The 24,334-nt window shown below is 39.8% G+C and overlaps 1 protein-coding gene across 4 annotated transcripts in view; it reads left to right on the top strand.

Annotated features, from left to right (window-relative positions):
- The window catches only part of dgkg (diacylglycerol kinase, gamma), a 169,346-nt gene that overhangs the window by 48,543 nt on the left and 96,469 nt on the right, over positions 1 to 24,334 (top strand). For 2 of the 4 annotated variants that reach the window (XM_085250156.1, XM_085250155.1), the window contains 11 exons: positions 468 to 618; positions 7,524 to 7,586; positions 7,973 to 8,236; positions 13,864 to 14,016; positions 14,453 to 14,502; positions 14,947 to 15,021; positions 15,409 to 15,528; positions 18,840 to 18,957; positions 19,428 to 19,516; positions 21,003 to 21,119; positions 22,230 to 22,328. In XM_085250156.1, coding sequence (XP_085106282.1) covers positions 468 to 618; positions 7,524 to 7,586; positions 7,973 to 8,236; positions 13,864 to 14,016; positions 14,453 to 14,502; positions 14,947 to 15,021; positions 15,409 to 15,528; positions 18,840 to 18,957; positions 19,428 to 19,516; positions 21,003 to 21,119; positions 22,230 to 22,328 — 1,299 coding nt within the window. The remainder of the gene's footprint in view (positions 1 to 467; positions 619 to 7,523; positions 7,587 to 7,972; positions 8,237 to 13,863; positions 14,017 to 14,452; positions 14,503 to 14,946; positions 15,022 to 15,408; positions 15,529 to 18,839; positions 18,958 to 19,427; positions 19,517 to 21,002; positions 21,120 to 22,229; positions 22,329 to 24,334) is intronic. The other 2 variants (XM_085250158.1, XM_085250157.1) reach the window with 1 other exon arrangement.

Here is a 24,334-nt window from a genome sequence, read left to right as displayed (position 1 = left end):
TTCAGTGCTAGTATGTACCCATCATATTGCTGTATCAGGGGAAGCTGTGGGTGTGTGTGTGTGTACATTAACATGACACAACATAACATTTCTGTATTCAGCAATGTGACTATTACATGTTTTACTGTGTATATTTTTTGTGTATATATATCTTTCTTTACATTCTTTTTAAAGCCATTGGGCCTCCAAGCTCAAATGGGTTTTTTTTCTGGATGCAGCTTCTAGTACATCCATTCAGTCATTACTAAGCTTAAAGATGTGATGGTCAGTTGATACCACATTTACATTGAACTGTTTAAGAAAATACTGGCATGGCACTCCAAATCACGACTGTGGACTCTCATTTCAGGTCAGATCAACTAAAGCTGGAAACCCCATCACATTTTCTGTCCATGGGTGGTGGTATTGGTGTATACATGTCCATCAGTAAGTCTGTTAACATCTTTGCCCTTTCCTTTCTCATGCAGCCTATTGACTATGAGGGCTTCCAGCTCTTCATGGTGACTTATTTGGAGAATGACATACCAGAAGAGCTTTGTCAACATCTCTTTACTTCCTTCAAGAGCAAGACGGGAGGCTGTTCTCCAGACCAGTCTCGGGCAGGAACGAGCTTATTGGGTAGGCTGCTTGTGTTGTTGTCTTAAATAATACTCATCCCAGTAATATTCACCCCACGCATCTAGTGGGAATGGATGTGGGAAGTTGGGTAATACTGTTACATTATTAGAGGTAACACAGGGTAACAAACTGTGCAGATATAGGAGGTCGGATGATCTGATATCCTCGTGTTGGTGTTGTTCCCAGACCATCATGAAAATGTTGTTCCAGGTTCAACATTGCAAGTGACCAATCACATTGTTGTGACGTTATTCCTTTGCACGCCAAGCCATTCGTGCATTTATGAAATTCCAATGTTGCAAGGACAATATCAATTCTGCTTACTGTTTATTAAAGGGTCAGGGTCAGGGTCCATTGATCGGCGGACAGAGGCGGTTTTACGCAGCTTAAGTACAGTTTTTCGTTTTACGCCGGTTTTTCCCGAAGTCGCAAAAGTATGACGTCACAACATTCTGATTGGTCACTTGCAATGTTGATCCTGGAACAACATTTAGTATGATGATCTGGGAACAACACCAACACGAGGATATCAGATCAACCATAGGAGGTCAAGGCTGAGGATAATTATATAATTGTGACCATGATGCCATATATGTTATTATTTGAATCAAAACCTTGACCTGTTTCCAAACATAATAAAGCTGCCATATCCCTAAACCTAACCAAATAGAGCAAATAATATATACATATATGCACTGCTTCAGGTTGGAGGACACACCATTCTAATGATGTGTAGTTCATTAGCTAGCTTCCTTCATAGCTACGAATTAGTTACCTTTCTACTTCCTAAACTGGTTGTGCTTTTGGCTGTCTGGCTTTAACATTAGCATTAGTTTGTAAAATCTCACCACTATTTGTCAGTAGATTGCAGATTGCTGTGAACAGAGTTATGTCTTCTTACCCTGTCTAATTCAAGTTTATAATTCTAGCTGCAGTGGACAACATCCGGTTGTTAAGTGATGATGTATGAACCCTGCTTTTGGGTCCAAACTACTCTGTGTTTATTGAGGCTGTTGTGTTTTTAACATGTTGTAATGCTTTGCATCTTGTTAGAGTTAATCGGTGATCACTTTCTGATCACTTTCTCTCTTGGTTGTTATTTCCACTATTCATCGGCAAACACATTTTAAAGCTCAGTTTTTGAAACCATACGATGTAACTACAGCCCAGTCCCTGCAGCAGTAAATTAATGACTAACCTCGTATTGTGGATGGATTATCTAAGTTGTTCTCCTGACTGAAGTTTGGTCCGTTTACAGCATCCTGCTGTGCAATTGCATTTGTCCCTAACCATCGGGAACCCTCACGTTAACTTTTATCGAGTGGAAAGAAGTTAGCGTTCATCCTCCAGCTTCACTGTGTTCATATTATGCTAACATAGCTGTGCAGCTAGCCACCACGTAGCGCATCATTATATACCAGCTAGACCAACTTCAGTAACCGTACAAAGGTCACTGCTGTTTAGTTTTCTGTCTTCATTTCTGTTGGAAGTGATAGCAGAGCTGTACGTTTTAATTTTTCGGAAGTCCCTCGGTCAGAACATGGTACATCATGTTTAGATTGAAACTAGCAAGCTAACTCTCTGCTGACTTCGAACTCCATTAAACTTAATAAATTCTGTTTTCGTGGATGTTAAACTTAATTTTTACACCTGGTAGAGCAGGCACACTCATCATTTTATTAAAGATAAAAGAATTTACACAGTTTGTAACTGTGATGCAACAGTATTAATTTGACTTATTAATTGTTTATTATTATTAAGTATTAATTGTGCCTGAAGCGGAGTTTTGACCTGGAAATGGCGAATGACGTCAGACTTATAGACCGGACAAGGAACTCTGGCCACTGAGTGTAGGCTTTAAATCCAGTATTTACCTCAGTTATCAATATGCCGGGTCTCCATGTGTAGTTACTGTAGAGGACACTATAAAAGTTGTGATGAGTCGGTGGAGCTCAGGATATCGGGTATGGAGGACCACAAGAGCCACACACATCGAAATAAAGAATTTTATGCTTGAATATTGAATTGTAGAACAAATTATGCATTTTTAAATTCATTTACGAAGTCATATTTAAATTAGTAATGTTTGAATGAATAAAATAAAGTAATTTATTATTTAAAAATTTAATTTAAAATAGTGCTGTCAGCATTAATCTCGTTAAAATGACGTTAACGGCATAACTGAATTAACGTGGCAAATCTCCGTTAGCAGGTTAACGCGGATCGCCCCGTGCGTGGGGCTGCACGATGCAAACGCATTAACGAGCTAACTGCGCTAACGCGTTGACGGCGTGCAGCCCCACGCACGGGGCGATCTGCACTAACTACTTATATAGTATTTGTATTTGTATTCTATTTTTATCTTATTGTATATTTATTTTATTTTATTCTACTGTATATAGTATTTTATTTTATTCTATTCTGTACAGTTGTGTACTGTATTTATTCTTATTGTATTCTAATTTTTGCCTCATAACTTTTGCACTGTCCACTTCCTGCTGTGACAAAACAAATTTCCCACGTGTGGGACTAATAAAGGTTATCTTATCTTATCTTATCTTAACTCACTAACTGTTATTTGCCACGTTAATGCGGTTATGATGTTAACGTCATTTTTTCAACGAGATAAACGCTGACAAAACGCTTTAAAATAAAAACACTATCTATATTTCAAAATGAATGATTAATCCATTTTAAAAAAAACTTCAAATCAAAAAAGAATTTCACAAAAAAAGAACAAACTCTAAATAAAAACCTCCTTTCAAAAACCATTTTCGAATTCCAATTAAAAAACTGATTTTCAAAATTGTTTTTAAAACACAATTTAAAAAAGAGACATAAGTAAATGGATTAAAAATCAAACATTTATTTCTCACATTTAAAATGGTGATTCCACTCCTCACTCCCCATTTACCTTTCCTGTTAGCTCACGGATTAGCTATTATATTAGCTATTGGATTAGCTTTCTCATTTCTGAAATACCGAAGCAATGCAAATTAGCCACGCGGCTTTCTGTAAGGAGCTCCGTGATTGGTTGGACAGACACAGGCTGGCTAACTGGGTGAGAATGTAAACAAACTGTTTATCAGAGGGAAATGGCAAATTTTAGGATACTCAAGCCTAACATTAGCCACCATAATGTTAGCTTATAACCAACTATTGCTCATTGTCAGCTGTTCCATTCAGGTTTGCATGTCTACTCTGCAGACAATAACTAACTCTGACAATAGCTATAATAAATCGCCATATTTATCCACGTTTTCTTGTATCAGATCCCTGATTCAGTTCAGGAGAGGTGTCTTGAGGTCATATCTCAAGACACCGCTTTTAAATGAGATATTGATTGTGTTTTCTTTTTTCTCTTTATTGGTGAAGGGAACCATCTTCTCACATGTTAAAACACTGATGTGATCCTTCATATCTTGTTTTTGAAGGTACTTTCGCAGCACTCGCCTATGAGGTCACCATCACCATGGAATACATTGTTAAAACCCCTGCACGGGTTCATATTTACCTCAGTTAGGACAGTTATAGTTTGAAACTGATGACAATAAATGACAAGCTTGGGTAGAGAAACATTCTTTTATCATTCTTATATACAAATGAAAACAATACTTTAACTATTTTTCATGTGTATGTGTTTACTAAATATGTTGTAGTTTGATTCATGCCCTGCTCACTAACAGAAAGGGCAGAGCATATGACCTCTGATACAAACTGAAACCAGGGTACAATCAAGATATTTTGGCCTTACTGTATGGGAGCTTTCCTATTGTACATCTTCATATTCAGTCTGTGGTTTGGGCACTTTGTGACTCTTTGTGTGCTCAAGACAACTACAACTGTACATCAAGGCAACTTTATCAGGGGTTACATCATGATTGACCATCCTGTGTAAAAACCCCAAAACCTTTAAGCTAGCCACTTTCAGTTTAAAGTAAAGAGAGATTCGCTACTTCCATACCTTTTAAAAAAAAATACCTTTCATGTTTTCATTTAATTCAGTGAACAAGTTTCACAGTATAAGAGAAAGCTGAGCCGCCATGTTGGTCCAATTTAAAATATGGGAACCGACAGCCCATGAGACTGTCCTTGTCCAGCCAGTAGCTAGATGCCTGCATGTTAATGGGAGGCTGTAGGACAGGGAGAACACATATCAGTCATCTCTTGTGATGGATTCTAGTGGCACACCCATTCTGTATCCATTACTAGAAAGTAGCATGATCCCTTGCATCAAAAAGCACTCCTGTGGAAACACAATGCACAAACCTGACTTCTGTACTCGCCAGCCACTAAACTCCATGATCAACCTCGCACAGGTTAGTTAGGTTATTGTTATTGAATCAGCTGTGAGGGCAGTCAGCAGATGTTCACTTTCTGACTGACTGTTCTGTCGTGTTAAGCTGATTTTGTATAAGATTTTTTTAAGCCTATGGCCTGTCCAGGCTCACAGCGCTTTTTAAAGAGATTTTTAAGTCCTAGCTGTAACTTTTATCAAACATGTTTAACACCAATACTATGACAATATAGACTCCACAGAGAGATTGACAATGATATGAAAGTCAGACCAGGTTGTTTAGTTTCCTTTTTTAGGTTTACAGCCAAGATTACTGTATAGAGTTAACATCAAGCAAGTGAAGAGAGGTTTCGAAGTAGCCATGTTTGCTGAAATTTGACCAGTGGTCAGATGGTCATCAGCTGTAGTTGTTCAATTATGTCAGAGTTCAAAGCATTTGATCATTCAGTCATTTGAGAATCTCTTGTTGGGTAAATATCCAGTGAGAAAAGGAGAAGATAGGGATGTAGTACTCTTTATAACGGTATGCCATCTGACAAACATCACAACAGTTGCTCAATTAACACTAAAGACGTCAGCGACAAAAGAAATATTACAAGGTCAGACAGAGAGGCTCTCCAGTCACATTGTCGATCTGCAAATTAGGCTATATTTAAAAGTTCTCAGTTAACAAAAATGCACAGATGAACACTGACGCAAAACTAACTTCACACTGATAAGGGGAAAAGCACACACGAGCACAGACATCTATGGGACACAGCGGGTCACTTACTCTGTCCTCTGCGCAGTATGTAAACACTTTCTGCCTCGTTGCCGCCATGTAAGTGCTGCGTGGGCCTAGGCACCAAGATCTGCCCGTCTGACTGCAGAGCAGCTGAAGAGACAGATGGACTGCTGAATTAGGAGTCTATTTATGTGCTATAAAGCTTGTAAAAGTAAGAGGCAACAAGTGCAGAGAGGCAAAATGTGAGTGAGAGAATGTCACTTTGGGTAGTGGCATTGGAGCTGTGAGTCCCAGCGCTGTGACTCAGTCCACAGGCCGAGGTTGCCTGTCATCTGCCTGTCTTTGTGTCATCCTTTTAGTCTTTTGTAATGGTCTGAAAATGCAGAAATGGCAGTACAGAAAATGTTGCTATCAGTCTTATTTGTTTTCCACATGGACCCTAAAGCCTCTGGTATACTTGCTTCCAGGTAACAGTGGGAGTTTGGCTGTTTCGCTGTGTGCAGCCTGAACGATGAGTCTTACAAGTAGCATACCCATGAGATACAGTCAGGACAGCTAGTTTTTATCTACCCGTAAAATACTTTGGGAAATGTCCATCCTAATTTTCAGCTGTCAAAGGCAGCATATTTTCACATTTGATAGGAAAATTAAAAGATCATTACCATTTACTTTAGAATAAAATCTCATATTACGTGTGTGTCGTGTATCTTAGCTTCACAGAAGGGTGGTAGTGAAATCAGACTATCAACAACAATGAAAGTCCTAAAAGATGATTGATAAACCAAACATCAGGAGACAAGAAGATACCAAGTTGATAAACTTATAAAGGCAAAAAGAGTTAATACTTTAATAAAAGGAGAGAAAAAAAATCAGACACGAAATCAGAAATTAGGATGGGAAAACAACAAAGGTAGGAAACTCAAAAGCAATAGACTACATGAGAAATAACCTTAAAATAAAACAAACTAACTGAAAAATTCATGACATACACAGACATAAAAAGGTCAAATAAATAGGTAAAATACTATAAAATTAGGAAAAAAAATGAAGGACATGCAGAACATGGTACACATTGTTGGTCATTTAGGATTCTCAAAGTAGGTATTCTTGTGTGGGTGAAGGAATTACTCTTTACCTTTGTATATTCATGTTTATCCTCTTTGGGGGGTACAAAGTACAAAGGCCTGAACAAGCAGTGTGTACATGAGCAAATGCATCATGAGTTCATCTTAGGAAGCCTGCATACAAGTGACAGTAACTGAGCATAATAACTTCACTTTATCTTCATCATATTTGGAAAAATGAATGAATAACATTAACCTAACCTGTGTGAGGTTGATCACCGAGTTTAGTGGTTGGCGAGTACAGTCTGTGGCAGCTTCAGTGTTTAGAGTCCCACAGTTGTTAGAGCCTGCACTACCACCTGGTGGTAGACTGGTATAACCTTACTGTACTGGTTAGATTTCAGGTATGGCCTCATATTGTTATGCATATTTTTTTTCGGTACGTTTCATCTTCATCATTTGTGTCAGAAGAAAAGTCATATTTGCCCAAGTCTATGCTCCTTGGACAACTTTATAAAGACTGTTTCACTGCATGTGATATGTTGCATTCTGATGCTGTGTTGCATTCTCATTTGAAACAATATCTACCTGAACATATAACAGAATTCTTAATTGCACCCACTGATTGTGCAGTTAAACTTCTGTGCTCATTAAAGATCCAAAAATGAGGCTCTTATTTTGATAAGGTTTCTGGGAATCGATTTTGTTCTTAAATACTGAACAGTATATGCATCAGGAGGTCTCCATCAACACTGATGTTCACTCACTGTTGCTGCGTCTACCACTGTCTTTTTCCCCTCAAATCAATGATGGACCATAGAAGCCCGTTCCATCGATGCAGGCATCTCTATTCAGACCGAAGTGGCCTGTGCTCCCATTACAGGTACCACAACAAGCTTGTATCATTGCATTGATGTAATCATAATGGGTCAAGAGTCCTGCGGGCTGTAGCCTCCCGCTCCCTTGGTGGTTGCTTCTTTATGTTGTGTTGATGTGAGTTCATGGTCTTTTGGCTGTAGCTCGGTGAATGACAGTGGTGCTTTGTGAGTGTATTTGGTTTTAATGCAGCATCTTACCGGCTTCCTTTACCTATAAGGCACTTGAGATATTTGTATTTGGATTATTGTTGTGAAGTTATCAGCTGTGCTCATGTTACTCGTTGCAATTAACCACCATCCTCATCCAGCACTGTTGTTATTCTGCTAAATGCCCTTTTCAAATCTCTCTTTTCTGTTCCATCCCCCTTTGCCCTGTTGTGAATCTGTACAGGGATGAATGGGAAAAGCATCCTGTCTGCAATAAGCCGACACACACCAGAGCACTCCAGTGTGATGAGCACAGCGGGTTCAGGAGCGACCACCTCCCCTTGTTCATCTCGTTCCTCTTCACAGCGTTCAGGGACAGGGGCCCACACGCCTGGGGGGCCACACCTATCACCCTGCACCCGAGTCAAAACCTTAGAAGGCAGCAGCAATGCCCTGACCCCTAACCCTGGTCCTGCCAAGTCACCAGTCTCCCCTAAGCTTTCACCAGGTAAGATCAGCCACAATACTGTTTTACTTCTTTTTGTTGGGCTTATAAAGTTGCCTCTCACCAGCGTGATTACAGCACAACAGATCATACTGGTATGAGTGGTAATCATGAGGCGTACAAGTGTGTCTTGGCAGGAAACTAAAACTTATCAGGAAGTGAACACATCTGCTTCAGGGGTATGATACAAATATTTAAAAATCTGTGTCCCTTAGTCTTCCAGTTTTAAACTCCAAATAGCAGTTTAACAAGAAACTTGCTTAGTTAAAGAACAAAACACATTTTAGTTAAATCTTCAGGGTTGTGGTCAAATATGGATTTTTGTTTAGGGGGTGTTTCAGCCAAATCACCCAGGAGTCTCTTAAATACCAGTGATAATAAGACATCATACTCTCTGAATGCCACAGGGAGGACTTTTTTCATTTCTTTGGTGGTTTATGAAAGGAAAAGTGATAATACTGTGCCACAGCTCCTCACAACCATATCAAGAGTACAAAAAAAAATCATGTAGCCATCTGTTTTTAAAACATACAAATAATATAGTTTGTAATGTAAAAGTGTGATTTCAAAAAATTATGAGAAAATCTCAAACTAAACAGTATTTAACAAAAAAAAAAAACCTAAACAGCATACATTTTTACAGTATAATAAAAGAATTACTTCTGACTAGTGCAGAGAGACATGCAGATGTAAATGTTTCAGTTTAAATGATAAGTTAAATAGTGTTAGGATATTTAAGTCAACTTTAGCATCCTTTTAAGCGCTTGAATGTGACAACATGTGGTTAGATTTTAGTAAAGACTGTTTCTTTAGAGTCTGTTACTGATTACACTGGGCTCAATAAAAGTGCAATGGCAAGCAGCTCGCGCTGTTATACCGTAAATCCTGTATTTCATACACAGGGGTTAAAGTGGAATTTAGCAGAGGGGGGAACACTGTGGTGGTGCAGCATGAGGAAAAGATTCACTTACAAATAAGTAATGTAAAAGCTTGTATTGTAAACTCCAGTAGTTTTTACTTTGTGTACAGGCTGTGGTCAGCTGACCTGTGCTGCTGATTTTCTGCACTTTGTGGCTTTAGCCAGTTGAGTTCAACAAGATACAAGCAAATATTTCATACGCTGTCATGGCTTTAAAAGCTCTATGCAGCATAATGCTAGTATAAAAGGCTTGGTGAGTGAATCTAATCAGCATCGATACCTTAAATATACTTTGATCTTTGCTTGATGGCTCTTGGTGTAAACTAATACAAAATGATCATACATTTTGATTTACAAGAGGCCTAATAAAAAAAATTAAGAAAGAAAAAAGCAATGTATCATGTGTACATCCAATACCCAATTTTTTTTTTTTTTAAAATCCAAAACTATTTAAAGATGATTTCAGACATTAATTCCAGGTTATTGAACGTCACTTTCAGCTCAGTCCTTGGCTTTCACTTTCCTGTCCTGTCCTTCTTACATTAATGTCTATTGTCTCCCTGGAATAAGCTACCAAGATACAAAGTGTTATAAACTGCACTGGAAATGGGTTTGTGTTTGTTGATATTTGTTGAGCTGTATGAAAAGACAAGGAAATCATATGCTGTGTGAGAAACATTCTCACTCTAACTAGATGATAAAGTACCACAAAACCAACTTTGACCACCATGAATGTATCAGAGGGGTGAGGAGAAAAAAGCAGTGCATTGAGGGTGTATCATTGTTATATCATTGTTTTCTCAGTTACTCCATCAGCTGGAAGGAACACCACACAAGAATGAGATGCAGCAGAGAAAAAATGAACTCACTTGACAGGATCCTGTATTGACCTGTCAGATTTAATTACTCATGTACTGGAACGCTGTTCCTCCACTTTAACCCCTTCTGTACAGCACAGTGCTTTAACCTTTTATGGTGTGAAACCACATAGTTATAGATTAGTCTATGTGCACTGTAAAATAACAGCACTGACTGTATTTTACTGTAATGTAGTGTGGAACGTGTAGCTTAGTGTAGTGCAGATACTGTTAGCAGCACATTTCCTCATGAGCTGTCCTTTGCATCTTTTATAAGAAATAATTTTTTAATTTATTTGATCATCCATGGCTTAGCTCGCAAACAGGTGAGGTGACAAATCAGGACAAAGCTTGTTGTCTGAAACCAGAAAAAAAAAATCAGGATATAGATTCGAATCAGTGAATTCATGATGTAGCCATATTTTATTTCAAAATTCCAGTTCTAAAACTAATGACTAAAAAATGAATTCAGCACATATATTTCGATATGTAAATCGCAACAGGGTTAAAGTATGCATCTCACATCATGGCCACAGTGCAAAACACAAAAAATAGTTCTCCTTAATAATAATAATAATAATAATAATTAGAGCTAATAAAGCTACCTAATATAAGCAAATAAAATTAACTAAAACTAAACTAACTAATCAGATTTAATTGACAACAATATGTCCTCTCAATAATATGATTTATCACAGTTTTTGTATTAAAGTGTGTCATACTCAGACTCAGAATGCAGGTCAGTGAGTTTATTTACAGTCTTTCAAAAAAGACAAAAACATCTACAGTCTCTATGCACAGTATCCAAGCCGACAGTCCAAGCAGTCTTTAGACTCGATAACGAAACAGACTTTTCTCTCCAACTTACACTCACAAATCCTCCTTGAGGAAAACAAAGGGAGCCTTTTGATATCCAGATGAGGGGCAGGTCAGTCGATTGCCACAGATGTGCTAGGCCAGAAGGTGGGGACCAAGAGGATCCCACGTTTGAAAGGTGCGGTAACCACACAAAAGCACACAAACAGATAGGCAGAGAGAGGAGACAGAGAACCAAGGTGGAGAGAGAGAAAAACTGGCAGGAGTACCAGGAGGAGTGAAACCCAAAGAAAAAAAATCTTTTCACACCCAGCAGGTAAACTGAGGGCCACCATCCGACATGATATCCCAAAGGAATCCGATGCAGCTGGAAGACATGATTGGTCATTAGCTAGGCTGTCTCCAGTGTGGATTGCAGTTGGGTAAGGTGATGAAGTGGGCTGCTTTAGAAAACCAGTCAACAACAGTAAGGATGACTGTGTTACATGCTGAGGGGGAAAGGCCGGTGCTGAAGTCCAGGGGTATGTGGGACCAAGGTCACCTGAGCATAGGAACAGGTCAAATGTATAGAGCAAGAAGCCTTGTTTTTGGGACAAACCTGGCAAGTAGACATATATTCCCAGCCATCTTTCTTGAGAGAGGGCCACCAGAAAAGACGGAGGAAGGTTATCATGTGGTCAGTGCAGAGATAGCAAATGAACCTGGCTGTATGCCCCCAGTGGATGATGTGAGCCAGAGGATGGTAAAAACAAATTATAGGTGGTCTGTTACTCTGGTCTGGTTCCTCCTGTTGAACATTATGGATCAGGGAGTCAATCTCCAACACCAGAGTTCCAACAATACAGGAGGGTGGCAGAATCGTAGTCTCCTCTGCCGAGGCATCCGAGGGTAAGAACTGATGGGACAGGACTTCGGGTTTGTCATTCCAGGAGATGGGGCTATAAGTAATGACAAAGTAGAAGTGTGCAAAGAAAAGGCCCCACCTGCCCCGCCAGTATCCCCACCTTTACTGCCAGGCTCCATCTTTTAAACCCAGACCTTCCCACAATGTGGGGCCCGCCCCCTAGTGGGGGCGCAGAGCCATGGCAGGGGGCGCGCGGGATGAAAAGGGGGGAAAAAAACAAAACGCTTGGACACTGCTAGCACGGGCGCCTACAGAAACGCAAAGCAGGAGATGAAGCATAGCTGAATGTGTTTCCAAACCAACTTCTTTCTAAGCCAAAGACTAGAAAATATAATGAAGCATATCTTCCCTTTGGCTTCACCTGCACAAGTGCCGAGGTAGGTCTCCCCTGCAGGATTAATTTTCCCTTCGTCGGGAGCACGTGCTGGGCTCTTCAAATCACGGACAAACAGTAACCCACATTCCTGATTTTTAGTTCACAAACACTTGTTGTAATGACTAACTACTCCTGATATTTTGGAGATGTTAGCTCTTTATACAGTAAAGTTACAGTGGGATACAAATAATATCAGGCTGATCCTGCCACAATTTGTTCCCCGGTTCAAATCACGGACAAACAGCATCCAACAGCTGTTTATGTTTTTAAACCCATTTTGCACAGAGAGGCATTTTTTGAAAAATGTATTGATAGCAATGTTGAATATTATTACACAGGAAAAAAACAACTACACGCAAAATAATTACACCGTGACGCCTCTGCCTTTTTAAATGGAGGGACAGTAACTGCGTGTGTATGTAAGCGTGTAAAACCTGAAGATAGTCAGATTAACAGTATTTCGTCTCTATCTGCCATTCTGCAATTCATCTCATGTAAACAATGACGTGCGCACAGCGTGACGTGAAAAAAGGCACATACCTTTGACGTCGTGTGATGAACTCTGTATTCCTCGTCCACACAAAAACACAAAAAAGGAGTTTTAAAAAAAAAATCTCAGTTTTCGGTGATTCGAAACACCGTTTGTGTGGACGAAACAGCTGCGTTTTCAAAAATACCCGCGTAGGTGCGGACGTAGCGTAAAAGAGTTAGTAGTTTTTTTTATTACTACCTGTAATTTATTGCAGATTACGTCTATTTGCTTAATTGTTTACTAAATGTTTGAGGTGTGAAATAAACCGCAATGGAGCAAAATATGGGTGTGTGTGGTTGGAGGATGTGTGCGCGCGTGCACATTTTTCTTGTAAAACAAGGGGGGGCCCAGCAAAAGAAGTTTGGGAACCACTGTTTTAACCGGTGAGAACAGACATCAATGAAAATGCCTTTTTTTGCTAGTGTACAAGCACTCACCAGCCTGGATGCGCTTGAGATGTTTGACAGGAGATAGATGAATACAACCCAGCTACATGGGCTGTTCTCCACACTCTGTTTCTCCTTCCAAGTCTGCTCGTTGCTCTGAGGAAATGGTGCCGAGACTGGACGTTTTCTTGTGTGCAGGTCCCCGGGATTCGTAGTCCTTCCTCGGATGAAGTTCCCGCATTCAATTGTCCACCCTGATAAACGAAGTCAGTCTATCATTTCATCGACAGAGGCAGCCTCTTCAGCCAATATCCAAAAGTCCACTGAAAAATCATCCATACTCTGCTTACCTTGACGCAGGGAGAAGCTTTGTGTCTCGCCAGCTGAGCTTCCTGCTGAACGAGCCAGTGACAAGAACAGAGTTGAGTCCGCTGAGTCTGTTTATGGCTTGAGCTTGAGCAGGCAGGACTCAACCGCAGACTCAGAATGCAGTTCGGTGAACGCTTTCAATGTTGAAGTAACAGAATAAGCCATGTGTTTAGTGTGTGCTGCAATGTGGAATTGATTTAACTTGAATTGTTTCATCTATGTGCTGGTAATCCAATTACATCCCCTCACATGGCTTCTGTTGCAGCTGTACAGCGAGGTGTTTTGTCCACCGCTTCTCCACTGTCTCAGGGACATGCACAGTGATTGGGGTTCTCCAAAGTGTCATACGAATGCTTAAATGTATAATTTACTGGTGCTTTTACTGTGTATGCTTAATGAGGAAACTCAGCGGAGTAGAAAGAGTGATGGGTGCTATGAGTAGCTTTGAAAGTTTATGTTGTACATCAACAGAGAGGACCCACTCTGAGAAGCATTTGTCACTGCGGAGGAGCCCATCACCTCAGCGAGCCTCCCCACTGCCGTCACCCCAGGTGGTCTTTCTCAAGGACATTGTCTGCTACCTTTCCCTGCTGGAGAGGGGGACGCCTGAAGACAAGTTGGAGTGTAAGTGACAGTGATGGAAGTGTGTGTGGGTGTGTGGGGAGTATGATAGAGGTGGGAGCAGCTGACATGTGCAGTGTGTGTGGCCTCTAAAGCTAGCCTGCTAGCTCAGGTTGACAGAAAGTAAGTAATAAGGCTATTCCCTCCATCTGGCTGTGTCAACAGTGCCTTAGATACACCACTAACAGCTCCCTCAAAGGGCAGGTCAGTGACATGCTTAAGCCCCGCTGTGCCCAATTGACTTCTTTACTGTCTGTGGCTATATTGGCACTGACTATCAAGGCTAATCTTCTAATTAGTTCCTTTGCTGCGGTACAGAAGAAGCACTTCTTTAACCCAGTGGCCATCTGGATAGAGTCCAGGAATGAATGTTTCAGCTTCCGAGAGCTACTAATTATCTGAGTCATCATGGGATCTCTGTTCTCTCCTTTCCCTCTAGTCATGTTCCGGCTGTACGACACAGACGGCAATGGGGTCCTGGACAGCTCGGTAAGTGGACTCCATTTGCTTTTGCATCTCCCTCATGTTTCCTCTCCGTCTCTCTCAGCCTCTCCCTGTCTTTCCATCTCTGTGTTTTGTTCCTTCTCTTTTCACTTTGTACACAGCAGCTCCAAGAATAGTAACCTCGACATTCAGTGACAGCCTTGTGTTTACATAAGATCATCTGTAATGGATCTCTTAAGTTTAATATTAGCCACGTGTCACAGAGATCACATAAACAGACAGATACAGGTTATACAAAGAGGGAAATACATAAAACATTCAGACTTTGTTTTACTTTGCATTTCATGTTCGGAACAATTCCGATAACAATGGCTAAAAAACATGTTCAGGAAAAGACTGGTATTTGCTCCGTGCTTGAAATGAGAAGCTATTCTAAAAGCTAAAATGATAGTTTCTCTGTCCTGTAAGTTATGCTTTGTCTTTACATAGGAGCTGGATCGCATCATTAATCAGATGGTGCATGTGGCAGAGTATCTGGAGTGGGATTCAACAGAACTACGACCGGTGAGCAAACACACTCCCAGTTGCAATAAAGTCTGATGGTGAACAGAAAGAGAAACATCTATTGAGGCCTCTATGCGAATGTCTATGCATCCTTGATGTCTCCCAAAACCTAAGCTGACACCCATAAAGTGGATTTTAATTCCAAAAAGTAAAGTAAAGTTAAGACCCAGTGAGAACATATATCTAATTTTGTACACAATGTATAAAAACCACTTTATCCCACTTTATTCTGAGGTTTTCTGACATTTAGAGGGAATTATTACACTAACTCTGCATTTCAGTTGCGTCATATTTGCCTGATCTAAAATCCACTGTGATGTGCAAAATTACAGACATATGTATCATAGTCAAATACTTATGGGCTGAAGTGTACCTGTGTATCTTTAGATATTGAAAGAGATGATGGAAGAGATCGACTACGACCGAGATGGGACGGTCACCTTAGATGAGTGGATCAGAGGAGGCCTCACCACCATCCCTTTACTTGTCCTGCTGGGCATGGATACGGTATGTGCTTGGAAAAGTGTATGTTTACTTTGTTCTTGCAGTGTTTGAAAGCATTTCTATACTATTCTGGTGTTTTTGTATTGAACTGTAGGGTTCTTACTCACCTACACGAACTGTTAAGGTTTTAGATTTTAGACCAGGGGTCGGCAACCTTTCTGATGATGAGTGCCATCTAAACTTTCCTCAGAAGTCAATGTGCCATATGATTGCATTAGCAATACATTTAATAACGCTCTATATTAACAGTTACACACTATATAGAACAACTTAATAGAATTATATTTGTTTGCAGATGTTGGCAACTATCAGCGAATAGTTATCAGCTATTTTGAAACAAAACAAAGACACTTTTTATCCATAACAGCAGATGGACTGTACAACAGAAAATACAAATGCTATTTATGGTCTCCTCACAACAATGATAAGGAAAAATAAACTGGGCCAATATGGCATGTCTGTTAATACAGAGACACACATGTTAATGTGATCTCTGGTCTCCCACTCAGAGACACAGGTCTCCGAGTGTCCAGCATTCAGACGGCTGCCTGAGGACACTCATGTGAGAGAAAATCTGCTCACACAGATATGTAGAGCCAAATACTGTCAATAAGGCCTCTGCAATGTTCTGAAGACAGTTAAACTTGTCAGGTAGTGATGTCCAGCAGGTGAAAATGCAAGCTCCATGAACACGCACAGATATGGATTCCAGCTGCGTTTGTATTTCTGCAAACTTTGACCCCCACAGAGTCAAGGTTTTTATTTCAATCAGCTGCATTTCAATGTCGCATTAACTCAGCCAGTTACTGCGAGACAAATCCAGCTGCTCATTAAAGCTTTCTGGTTTGATCAGTCTCGAGTCTACGAATGCTGATGCTGCGCTGAAGCATTTGAAGTGTCGAAATGTGGAAATTTCAACATCGCTTGAAAAAACTGCCAGCTAGCAACGTCCCTCTTACCGGTAGGCTAAGTAATTTTTAGCCAATTACAAGTTGAATCTGGTAGTTGGAGTTGTTAGCTAAGATACCGTCATTAAGAAGCGGCACAACTAATCTGTCTATGCAAGCTAATTTGCAATGTGCACCGCTGGCCCGGCCATTTGTTTTTTAATGCACCTTCTCAGATTAATTCACTGCGTGTCGTGCCCAGGGCTGGACTGGGGCAAAAAATCGGCCCGGGCATTTTGACTAGAGACCGGCCCACCAGGTATTAAAGTTATAAAGCCTTGGAATGAAAACAAATGCTGTTGTGACAGTGATGTAAAATCTTGTTGGTATATGTATGATTTCTATACATTTTACATCAGATAAAAACTTTGGTTGTAAGCTTCAGATAATTATTTAATAACAGCCAGACATTTTAAATGAGAAGAACAAAGAAAAGTATTTCTTTGTGCCCCCCTTTCCCTGTTAATGCCCTACCTGCCCCCCTGGCAAAACTTTGCTAGACCTGCCCCTGCACAGTTACCAGCTGTCAGCTACATAAAAAAGGATCCTGGTGTTATTTGTCTCTCAGAAACAGTTCATAACTTCCCTTCAACTCATTCATGTCACCTAAAAGGTAAACCTGTTTCTCCATCACCTGTTCAGCTCTGATGATTCAGTAAGGACATCTCCTGGTTTCATCTTCATGTTTCCCTCTCACCACATATCCAAACCGACATCATGACCAGCAGCTTTACAGCTGTGGCTCCAGCAAACATCAGCTGATGCTAGAAATTAATATTAAATAAATTCTAACAACAGCTGATCAAGCTTAAACGTGCTGCTGTTGTTTAGCGCGACATCCGCTGGTTTCCTCTTTCTGGCGCAAAGTGGGCGATAAACAAACAGAGAAAAGCCGATCAGCTGATCATTGATCAGTTTCATGATTGAAGTAGCAACAGGAGATGGAGGGGGAAGAATGAGAGAAGAAGAGTCAGCTGCAGCGTGAAGACAGAATAACTCCAGCTTCTTTTCTTTCATTCTAGCTGAAGTACGGGACAAACTGTTTCTTTTCAGCTCAATACGAAACTCGTATTATTTTCTCTGAATACGGGACGATTCCATTTTTTACGGGACGGTTGGCAACTCTACTAACTAACCTTATGAAGTTCACTATCAGAAACATCATAGCACCCACCCAGCTGTATAGAAACTCCGTCATGCTAGCTAGCACGCAGTACGAGTTATTGTAACTGACTGTAAAAAGTCACCACAACAAAAATAAACTCCACCTAAACTTGGTTTATATCTGACCCAGATAGACTGCAGGTCATAACTTCTTACCTGAAGTTCAGTTCACCTGTTGCCTCAGGTCTCTCCTCCTCCTACCTCCACTTTCCCTCATCCACCTGCTGGCCTCTGTGGAAGCTCCGCCATAGCCACCACCAAACAACCAAGTTATTTTTACACATCTGCCAGCATCTGGCCAATCCACCATCTTTCATTGTTTATACCGTTACTAAAAAATAAAAAAAATAAAATCATAGGCCCATAAAAATGAAAAATCACCATAGTCCCAACAGGCAAATGCCCTCTGGCCAGTCATCAGTTAACCCTTCCCAGGTTTGCCGACCCCTGTTTTAGACTTTTCTCTTTATTGTGTGCACCTGAGTTGCAGATTGTGTAACAGTGTTGCTTTCTGAAATCTAATATATCAAAATAAAGAAAACACATTGTATGTCCTTTGTCAATATCATTACACTACTCTTATTCGTTTCATTACTTTCGAGTTATGAAACATTACCATAGCTACAGTTCCACACATAAACAAAAATACTGATCATAATGAGGACACACAATCAAAGATGAATCAAAGCAAAGATGAAAAGCAGTCCAAAGAGATCACCACAGTGATTCTCTACAGGTGGAAATGGAGACTACAGTGCTACAAGCCTGACTGCTAATCGCTGCCTTTGTTAAGATCAGATAAATGTAACCACCATAAAAGTTATTCTGAAAGGATGCATTTTCCATAAAGAACAACAAAAATTTTTTGCTCCAGGCTGTTAACGTGTTTTTTTAAGATGCACGTTGGGCATTTTTATATAGGGATTACACAGAGACTGGCTCTCTTTTGGAGCCAGCCTGAAGAGGTCTTTAGAAGATTTGCAGTTTTTGCTACTTCCACACTGGCTTCATTTTTCAGACATGGCCTTTTTCTTTCCTGGTTTTTCTTACAGGAGTATGTATAGATGCTAAATCAGTTATTCAGGAGAGAAAACATGCTGTATATCACTGAAATTAAGTGTTGCTCGAGTTTAGTTGGGATGGTCCTGTTAGGAGAATGAATCGTGTCCTATTTAAATTTTCACTCTTGTTGTGTTGTCCTAGAATGTGCAGGAAGATGGGCAGCATGTTTGGCGTCTCAAGCACTTCAACAAACCAGCCTACTGTAACTACTGCCATACCATGCTGCTCGGAGTGCGCAAACAGGGCCTCTGCTGCTCCTGTGAGTCTCTGCACCTTCCAACGTCTCCTTGTTGGTCTTTCTGCTTTTGCGTCTCCTGGTGTCCATTATTCTCCTGCTCTGACTTCCTCCTCTCAGCGTCACTGTCACTATGTCAGACTGAAATTTAGGCCGTTTATCGTGCCTGAGTGTGTCTGAGTCAGTGTTGTTTTCGATTAAAAGTCCTCACAGGCAGCATTAAAAACGCATTAATGATGCCATTATGTGTAATTTCATTACTGAATTCTCCCATGTAGGAACCGCTTCTGAAGGGCTGATGTTATTGTCACTGTTGATTGCAAGCACTTATAGATTGAAATGATCTTCAGTGTAATTAACTTCTTATTAAATTCCCTGCCAGTCATGTTTTCAGTTGGAGTTACTGGACAAGACAAATAGGTTTAAGAAAGATTGTTTAACAATTCTGCAGCTTGTTTATGATATAAAGTAATTTTACCCTTGTTTTTTTTTAGTATGCAAATACACAGTACATGAACGCTGTGTGTCCAAAGACATCGCTGCCTGCATCAGCACCTACGCCAAGTCACGCAGACACACCAACGTAAGTACAATCAAAGGGTTCATTCTGCACACAGTGTTGCTGCTGGGTAATGAGACGGGAATACCGAGCAGCCTGTTGAGCAGATTCCTGCTGGCTCGTGGTCTCTTTTAAAAGAGCAGCGAGGATCATGGGATTGCCTTTGAGGTCATGTAAGGTTCTCTGTGTTTTAGCACTGACACGCTGAAGCAGTTGAGAATGATTACACTGACTCGGGTCACATGTTGATTATGCTTTGTAGAGCACATTTCCTTCCTTTTGGACTTATTAGAGCTTCATTGTAGCCTCGAGCAAAGTCTCTCTCTAATTATTAACTTAAAATATTGGATTACCGATGAACTGTTTTGGTAATCTGTTTTTTATTTCCACTGTGAGCGCGTATTTTGTTTTCTCCATTTCAAAACTTTTGAACTGGAAAGGACTTTTCAGATCTGACATCTCTGAAATTGTTTGGCAAACCTCTGCTGACCATTGCTTCTACGAAACTCTGCCTCTCTAAGATGTTCTTTTTCTACCTCTTTGTGTTACTGACCTGTTGCCAGTTAACCTAATTCACTGCATACTGTTCCTCCAGTTGTTTCTTTTTAGTGCAACCTACTGATCCAGCTTTTTCTAATTTACGCAATTTCCTTAGAGATTATTAAAGTATTCTGATTCTAATTTTCTTCGACCCAATGAGAGTTCTCTTGAGAAACATTGTTGTTCAAATTGAGTTTTTAATGGCATGAATTTTTATTTTTAATTAAATGAATGAACTTTTTCTTTAAATTGTACATTTTCTGGGTTTAAACATTTGATATGTTGTCAGTGCTCTGTGGTGAATAGAAATAATGAAATGAAATAAATAAAATGAAATTTGCAAAAATTGATAATAGCTTTTACAAGATTAAAAAAAATATCTTACTTCATATTATACTCACCTTATAGGACTTCAGTGACTGTATAATTTTGTGCAACTCATTTCCTCGTATCTCTACAGCAGAGATGACTAATAGAACAGCAATAAGCACATGAATGGGAAGTATAATTGACTGAAGTGCTTTGAAAAAAAATCTACAGATAGATACTGAATAGCAAACGTGACTATTAGTGGCAACTGTAAAACCGCTGTTATCAGAGCTTTGCTGAGGTAACAAAACAAGTTTGTAATATGTGCAACAAGGTTTCAGCAAAATTCTTGAGGCTAGCAGAGATGCTTTTGCCTTTTAGCTTAGAAAATGTGCCTCATCTGTTAGTGTTCTTACTGTTGCTCTATTCATGCATGTTTTCTCTTTAGATAAGCAGTGCTGGGGAGTACCAGCATTTCATAGCTGCTTTACATTTACTAGATTTTGAAACCAGTTCTGCAATATTTTTAAAAGGTGTTCAGCAATATTTGTGAAATAAAATATGAATGAATTTGAACTAACAGCATGCACCATTGAATACAAAATTGAAAAGCATTAAATACTTGAATAAAAAATGTCCCGTTCTCCTGTTGTTTCTCTAGGCTATGCAGCATGTATGGATGGAGGGTAACTCTCCTACCAAGTGCGACCGCTGTCACAGAAGCATCAAATGTTACCAGGGCCTCACTGGCCTGCACTGCGTCTGGTGTCAGATCACTGTGAGTCGCTGCCTTATATAAACTCAGATGAATGATTAACAGGAAACATTAATCTCTAGAAGTACACAGCAGTGTCAACACTGCCATACAGAGGAAGACAGCAGTAGATATAGACAAAGATGAAGACGAGGGAAAGGCTGCTTAGCTAAAGTGAAAGCAAAGTAAGCTCTAAAGCCTTAAGAACATGGATGACAGTTCCTTAAATAGAAAAAAATCTGAAGAACATAATTCAATTAAAGAAACATTTGCACAGCCTAAATAGATATTTTAAGCCAGGTTAGATAGTTTTAAGTGTTTGTGTTACTGTTGTCCTCTATTCCCTGTTCCTTTATAAAACAGTTTTTTACTCATTTTTTACGTGTTTGTGCAAATTTATTGTCTGACTTGCAAAAAGCTAGCAAGAGAAAGGTGGTATTTAAGGCTATTTTTACCTTCACTTGGTGTACTTAATAATCATAATCATATATATTTTATTACCAGATGATAATTATTGATTGATCAGTCACTCTAATAGTGTAACTGGAGATGCATGTGTATACAGGTATCTATATACTGATGGGAGTTTTATCCATAATAACATAAAGCTAAATATTAGTATAGTGTTATTAAAAGCAGTAATTATTTTAGCAGTGAAACTAATTAAAGTATCTGAAGTACAGCTTGTACTGAGTAACCCCATGTACATTACTTCTCTTAGTATATACCTAATCCTTCTGCAAACTACTATCAGACAAACCACAACATAACTGAAACTGTAATGTCTCCATAATGTGATACATGAATACACAGACCTTCATATATATTTTACTTGTCATTGCACTTCAGATCCTCTAGGTGTCAATGCTGACTTTGAATTTTCATGACTATCAAAAACCCACAGCCAAAGCTCTCACAAATCTCTTGTATCAGTATTAAAGACATCTTGCTCAGAAATACAAAGTGATAGCTTATTGATTGGTCCTATATGACCTGTCAAACAGTCAATACAGCCCATTAGTGAGAATGCCCTCAGAAGAATAGCTTTTCGTACTGGTAGTGTTTAACAGACTCAGTCTCACAGATGGATGACGCCCACAGTTCTTATGTTTCTGGCTTTCCTCTCTGTTGTAGCTCCATAATAAGTGTGCATCTAATGTGAAGCCAGAGTGTGATGGAGGAGCCTTGAGGGACCACACTCTGTTGCCCTCGTACATCTGCCCTGTCGTCTTGGTAAGAATGCATTTCTCTGTACGAGAGCGTGCATACAGCAAAAACTCAAATAGTTTTAATTCACCAGTTTAACATTTATTGGACTCTTTAAAAATCAATTTAACAAAAAATATGTGGTCAGAGTTTAGAAGTTTGGAGAAGTTGCTGCAGTTCTGTAGGTAAAAACAGACCTACTCCATAAGGGTGAGATCAAGCATTTCAAGGTTCAAGGTTCTTTATTATTTGTCACATGCATAGTTATACAAGTATAACACACAGTGAAATGTAGCCTGACACGCTCCTCGACATGTGCAAAAATTGGGGGGGGGGGGTGTAGAGGAAGAACATCATATATATATATATATATATATATATATATATATATACACACATATAGTATATACACTGGGTGAATGTGCAGTAGTAGCAGCAAGCAGGTGAATTCTGTACATTAATATGAATAGACATCTGACTATTTTACAGGATAGACAATATAAACATATTTAAAATTAAAGGAATTGAAATGTACATTGTTCCTTGGTTTAGTGTCTGGAAGAGTCCTGTCTCAGTCAATTATAGATGATGTGAGAGGGCGGGTGTGTGTGTTTAGGGCACGGATGGCTTGGGGATAGAAGCTCCTCTTGAGTCTCTCTGTCCTTGCCCGGAAGATGCGGATCAACGCATTTGATCAAGCATTTGCGGGTGGCTGTTGCTCAGGAGGTAGAGCAGGTCACTTACTGATCGGAAGGTTTGTGGTTCGATCCTTGGCACCTCCAGTCTGTATGCCAAGTATCCTTGGGCAAGATACTAACCCCAAGTTTCTCTCCGATGCATCCATCGGAGTGTGAATGTCATTAGAAAAGCTCAGTTTAGAGTCAGCACTTGTGAGAATGGGTGTGATTGGGTGTTGTATACAGCACTTTGAGTGCTCCAGGAGAGTAGAAAAGCGCTATATAAGAATCAGTGCATTTGACGTGCAGCTACAGAGTACATTTAAGGAAAACTCTGTGATGCATTCATTTACCTCATTTGGTCAGGTATCAGTTTATCAATTCATAACTTTTAGGTATTTATTTTTCTGTTGATATTGTGTCTCTCGCTCTTAAAGTAAAACTACCTTAAAAATGAGAGATTTACCTTTATGTAATCACCCATTTACAGACATAAACTCTCTCTAAATACAAGTAGTTAGATGTAATGTCACCACAGTGATGTCACCCATTGTGACATTCCCCGTTCTAGTTTTGAAAGGTTACTGCACATCCACTGGTATCCCGACACCAGACAGGAGGCAAGTGTGACAGGAATAATGAGTTAATGCTGATATAATGCACGGCCATTATACATTTGCTATGTATGGCTATGCAACTATTTCATGTTCTGTCTGAAATGACTGAATGTTTCCTAAAAACCTCCCTGTGGAGGTTCTGGAAGGTTAATCAAAGGAAGTCAGTGTTAAACGTGACAAATCGTTATTTATAAAACTTCCTTTTGTCACCGCATGGCCGAGTTACAACCTCCAAACACGTTCGTCTTTTTCACAATCAGCAAATATTATTAAAAGCAGTGATTGTTTTAGTGGTGAAAACAATTATTGGAGTATTTTTATGCTCCTCACTTTTTAATTTCTCACACAAATCCATAAGTGACAAACTGATACATATCAAGCTTGAGTGCCAGAGCACTTTCTGGAATCTGCTGAAGCCACTCTTCCAGTTTCAGGGTTAAAGCTTCTAATGATCACCACATCTATCACATCTGTAAACATCTGCTCCTGTCAGCCACCACTTGTTTGTCCAGCAACTGCTTGTCTGGAGCTCAAAGTCCTACAGCACCTTAGCCCTGATGTTCCCAACTACCTTTGGTGGTGTCTCCTATCAGGAGTTGGGGACTTCTAGTCCCCATGTGGCACAGATATTCACGCGCACTATCTCAGCCGCTTGGTCGCACCTTTCAGTGTACACTACCCCAGCTTGAATCTTAGGTCCTCGAGAGCATCTGTAGTTTGTGCCCTGACTGTATGATAG

The sequence above is a fragment of the Mchenga conophoros genome, linkage group LG16 (genome assembly GCF_057382185.1).
Source record: "Mchenga conophoros isolate Kocher_MC1m ecotype Shallow Benthic linkage group LG16, M_conophoros_male_GT1.1, whole genome shotgun sequence".
NCBI lineage: Eukaryota > Metazoa > Chordata > Actinopteri > Cichliformes > Cichlidae > Mchenga > Mchenga conophoros.
Note: the sequence above shows the minus strand (reverse complement) of the source record. Positions and strands in the feature narration are given on the sequence as shown.